This window comes from Gossypium raimondii, chromosome 5, assembly GCF_025698545.1.
Source record: "Gossypium raimondii isolate GPD5lz chromosome 5, ASM2569854v1, whole genome shotgun sequence".
NCBI classification, from domain to species: Eukaryota; Viridiplantae; Streptophyta; class Magnoliopsida; order Malvales; family Malvaceae; genus Gossypium; species Gossypium raimondii.
Window position 1 is genome coordinate 3535357 of NC_068569.1, and position 4970 is coordinate 3540326.

Here is a 4970-nt window from a genome sequence, read left to right on the forward strand (position 1 = left end):
TAACGGTTAAATTATTAAAATATGATTGGTATAAAAAATTATAAAATGATATAAAACCACTCAAAAATTACAAAGTGAAAGCATTGCCTTAAATAAAATTCATTATTAAGTTGAACATATCCACATGGTTACAAAAGGAAGTTTCTTATATTATTAATTTTGTAAAATATTATGACTAAAATAAAAATATGATATCGTGATTAAGTTACAGAGGTGTATGCAATTTTAGAAAAACTTGGAAGCAACTTGCTCGTATTATTTTAAAAAATAATGAAGTGGATGGCTTAGAAAAAGCCGAAAGAGTTTCTAGATAGAGAGAAAAATGTAGCACTTAAATTAAATATGAAAATGAATATTTAACTAATCGGCTTCAACAACCTGGCAATTAACATTTAAACAATTGATTTGGTGTTTTGTCGCTAACATGACCATTTATTAAAGCTATCTTTACAGTTCCCTTGCCGTATGTTTTTATCTAAATCCATATATTACCATTTGTATGTTTATCAAATAAATTTGGATTTTTTATTTTGTCAACATTAATCTCATTTAGGAGCGAAACTAGAAATCATTTTTAGGGATCGAAATTAAATTGTAATTTTTACAATAGTAAAAATACAATTTTGACATTTTAATAGTTTACATCTTTATCATTTTTAAAGGATTGAATCAAAATTTTATTATTTTTAGGGGGTCAAAGTGTAATTTTACCTTTACTAATTTAAACTTTTAAAATTTTTGAAGGGTCTAAATGAAATTTTTTCTATTTCCCTGCCAGCCTCTCTAGCTACACCCCGTTCCTATCAAATTTGTTCTTTTTTATACATTGTCTAGAACTACCTATCCCCATAGCCCCTCCTCAACCCTTAAATAGGAGAATAATGCGCTTCAACACATTTGAACCCACGTACTCCTACACTGACAATAATACCAATACCGATCAAATTAAGACTCAATCTACTTTTATAGTTAAGTTATACTCAGTTTGCTAAATATCCAATACATATAGTTTATTTTCAATATATATGTAACAACTTTAACTATTGGTTGTCTATATGTATGTCGAGAATTTTATATAGATAAAATATTTTTTAAATATATCATTACTATTCATAATAACAGAGACATATAAGATGATCATAAAATTTATATAATATGAAGTATTAATATATTAAAATTTATATAAAATATATTATTTGAATATGGTTATGATAGTAAAAGTAAAACAAATGTGTTACAAATTTTGAGATGAATTAAGTAAGCATCAATCTTTTAGTTATGAGGAAAAAGTAAAATAATAGTGGTATTGGGTTAAAACATCCATCTAGTAAATGGGTTTTGAAAAGGAGAATTGGATCCAATTTCTAAATGTTAGGTCACCTGATTTAATTTCTCTTGCATTTTCGTTTACATTTCTATCAAATTGCAACTGCTATGACCACTTTTGCTAGAAAGTAGGTTAGAGTTGTATGATTTAAATTTTAAGAGATTACTTGTAAGTTAATTTAAATAAAATATATCTTTTTCCTAGAAGATTTAGTATTTGTGAGTATAATATATTTAGCATTTATTAGCATAATATATTTCACATTGATTAGAATTAGATTTTTTTCAACCTATAAATAGATTAGTCAAAACTCTTATTGTAATTATTCGAATTTGACATAGTGAATTTTCTTCTCTTCTGCCCGTAGTTTTTTTCCGAAAGGATTTCCACGTAAAAGTCTATGTTCTTTATTTTTTTTCTCTTTTCTTTACGATATAGTGTCATTACCGACATTCTAATTTTAACTTTAGAAAGTTATGAAAGAAAACCTGGAATTCTATAAAGCTACCAATCCCCACCATTTTCCAATTTTATTATTTTCCTTGTTGAACAAGTTGATCCCTTTACATGTTTGGGGAATGTTAAAACATTGTGCGGTTGTTAAGTGAGCAGAATGTAATTAAAATCTACAACTTAATATGACTTTTAAAAAAAAAAAAAAGTATTGGAAGTGTCTCTCTAACAAATTTATTCCCACAAGGTTTGCACCACAATGAAGAAAAATTGACCAAGTCAACCACCACAAATGGCTCGTATAAGCCAAAGCCTTTGGCTGTTAACATGTTACCTGGTGCATGAGTACCCAAATGCGAGCATAGCCAAGTATGAACTCGTTGATTTAAACACCCTTTTATCATGATGCCTTTCTTCATTTCCTTACTTTCAGGCGGCGATGGCTTTAAGTAAATTGAAAGTTAAGCTGTAAGGATAATAGTCAAATATTTGGATCCTATTGCTTACTTGGGTTTTAATCAACACACAAACAAATACCAGATTAGCGGCCGCTGTAAATATTCTTTGGAATCTTGTGTGCTAATTCTATGCCAACTCTTATTCCAGTTAAAGATCCATTAATTACATGTTCATACTATACCCTCTCTTCAGAAAATGGAAATCCTAACTTTGCATTGATTCTTTACTTGCTTTTTTATATTTATGTGAAACTTTGCAAGGATACTAGAATAGACACTGTTTGATACATCAAAACAACATGGGTGGGTTAAAAAAACAGTTTTTATTTATTTATAAAAATAGTAAAATAATGATACATCCGTTAGATATTGTTTTGTATTTTTCATTTGGGTGTTTTTATAATTGTTGAATTGATTTAACTCAAATTAGTATAGATTAACCGAGATCATGATTGCCTTTCTAGATTTTGACATCATGAAGCATAAAAACTAGTAGAAAGTTGTGTTATGAAGTACATGTATGGGGGAGCCATTAAAACTTTAGGCTTTGTTTGTTGGTTCCAAATTGCTTGCTTAGCTACCGGAAGGCCAAAATTTGATTGTTGGGGCTCATATGACGAGGGGTAACCACGAGTTGCAGGTAGTTAGTAGTACCTATCTCAAGGGCTTGGCCTCGTGAGAATAACCATCGCAACCACAAATTTAATGCCTCCAATCGATTCAATGGGATCGTTGCTAAAAAAATGGGGGGGACGGAATAAGTAAATCCCAGTGCATTTTAGAGAACAATAATAAAGAAAAATATGGGAGTAAATGTGGATAAACACTACTGATTCAATAGAATGAATAAGTTCAAAAACACTTCTAATTATACATATTAAAAAGGGGCGGCAATGCCAGATACATAAGTTAGGAATTTGATGCTAATAGGGGCAAAATGGCAACGGCCAAGCCACAAATTCATTTGTATTCAAATGATGGCACCGGAGGAGCATCAAAGCTCTCCAAAACCTCAGTTCTACTTCCACTGCCTGTAGCTGATTCCTGCTTCTTTCCACCACCAAAAAGTCCTCCAAACCATGAAGATGAAGAATCCAATGAGGAACCAGATGATGTTGACGATGACGAAGGTGAGGCCTGCCTCAAGCTGTCAACTGATACTGGGGCTTGGTTTGGCAATTGCCCCATTGGGTATCCAGGCATTCCAGCTACATTTGGTGCTGGCTCTTCTATCATGATAGGCATTTGTGGTTGACTGAGAAATTTATTCAACATGATTCCAGCTCCTTCAATCAATGCAAGCAAAACCCCACCAAACACTGCTGATCTGGAAGCTGCACCAAGTCCTTGACGCATTGAAAGAAACCCTCCGGTGGCAGCACCAGCTATAATCGAGTTCCATGGATCTTCTTTCTGTCGGAGGTACACCATGGTGCAATCAAAGGTGGAGAAAAGGCCACCCCAAACAGCAAAGCTACCACCGACGCGAGGGGCATTCATACGAACTGCTTGTGTTCCTCCCATCAACCGAGCTCCACTTGGGGAGTTATATGTGCCTTTCAAGAAGTGAAAGGCGGCACCTCCAACGGCACCCATGCCAAAAGCACCACCAATATCATCGAGTATTCGATCAGGGCATGGCTCTCGAGATGTTTCTGGAGTTCCCATGATTCACAAAAAGACAGTACCCTTTCTATTAAAAAAGCCTGAAGTTCTAAACTTCCCTACAAAATTACAAACTTAGATTTGTTTAGGACAACGGTTCAGCAAACATTAACCTAGTCTGACTGCAACAAAATAACGTTAATTACAAACTTCAATGATCCATAAACCAAACAAAACCAACACAGAAAGGCATATAATAAAACCCATAAAATAGCAAAATCCTATCGTATCAAGTGACGTAAAAAATGAAACCTTCTCAAAGAAAAGAACATAAAAGCGATCCAAGCTAAAACCCCATGGAACAAAATAAGAACGGAGTAAAACCCTAGAAAAACATCACTTTTGAGACCATGAACTGCATAACCTAGAAACTATTTGGGACAAATAAAAGAAAATAACTTTATTGTATTGCATGAGTGAAACTATCGAATTTTTACCTCGATCTTGAGTGGAAAACAGGGATCACTAACGCATAAAAGATTTTGATTATTATCGATGAAACAAGCAGGGAGGATATGAAGTAAACCATAAACCCTAAAAGGCCTGAACCTTTGGGCTAGCAAAGAAACCTCTTTTTTTTTTTTCTTTTTTTGGGCATTGGGTTTTCTCTGGCCTTTTCTTTTTCTATATATGTAATGGCTTGCATAAATTGATGGTCTTCGCCTTTGGGCTTCTTTTGTGGATCTTCTTTAGAGGCTTCTTCATTTATTACTCTTTTTAACTGTAATTTTCATATTTTCAAATAAATTAAATCTTTTTTATACAAATATATATTTATTTTTAATTAGGAGGATTGTTCTTTTTATAGGGACAAAAATTATTTACAATTTAATAAAGGTAACCAATGTAATATATTTTTTTGTTTAATATAAAAAAGGATTAAATATAAATTTGGTACTCAAATTTGTCCATTTCCCCGAATTGATATTTATGTTTTTTGTCCCAAATTGGTACCCAAATTTTTTTACGTTTACTATATTGGTACCCGAGTTTAACGCCGTTATTTTTTTGCTAACATGGTAGCTCTAGCCATCTGTGCGCCTCCACATGGACCGCTATTATTCCAA

General features: G+C 32.6%; 1 protein-coding gene across 1 annotated transcript; it reads right to left on the reverse strand.

Annotated features, from left to right (window-relative positions):
* Positions 1-3054: 3054 nt before the first annotated feature.
* LOC105770699 (mitochondrial import inner membrane translocase subunit TIM17-2) lies at positions 3055-4488 on the reverse strand. The gene is made up of 2 exons (XM_012592015.2): positions 4341-4488; positions 3055-3962 (listed from the first exon to the last, which is right to left on the reverse strand). Exon 2 carries the CDS (start codon positions 3904-3906, stop codon positions 3199-3201), a length of 708 nt encoding a protein of 235 aa, XP_012447469.1. The 5' UTR covers positions 3907-3962; positions 4341-4488; the 3' UTR covers positions 3055-3198.
* Between the last annotated feature and the right edge of the window lie 482 nt (positions 4489-4970).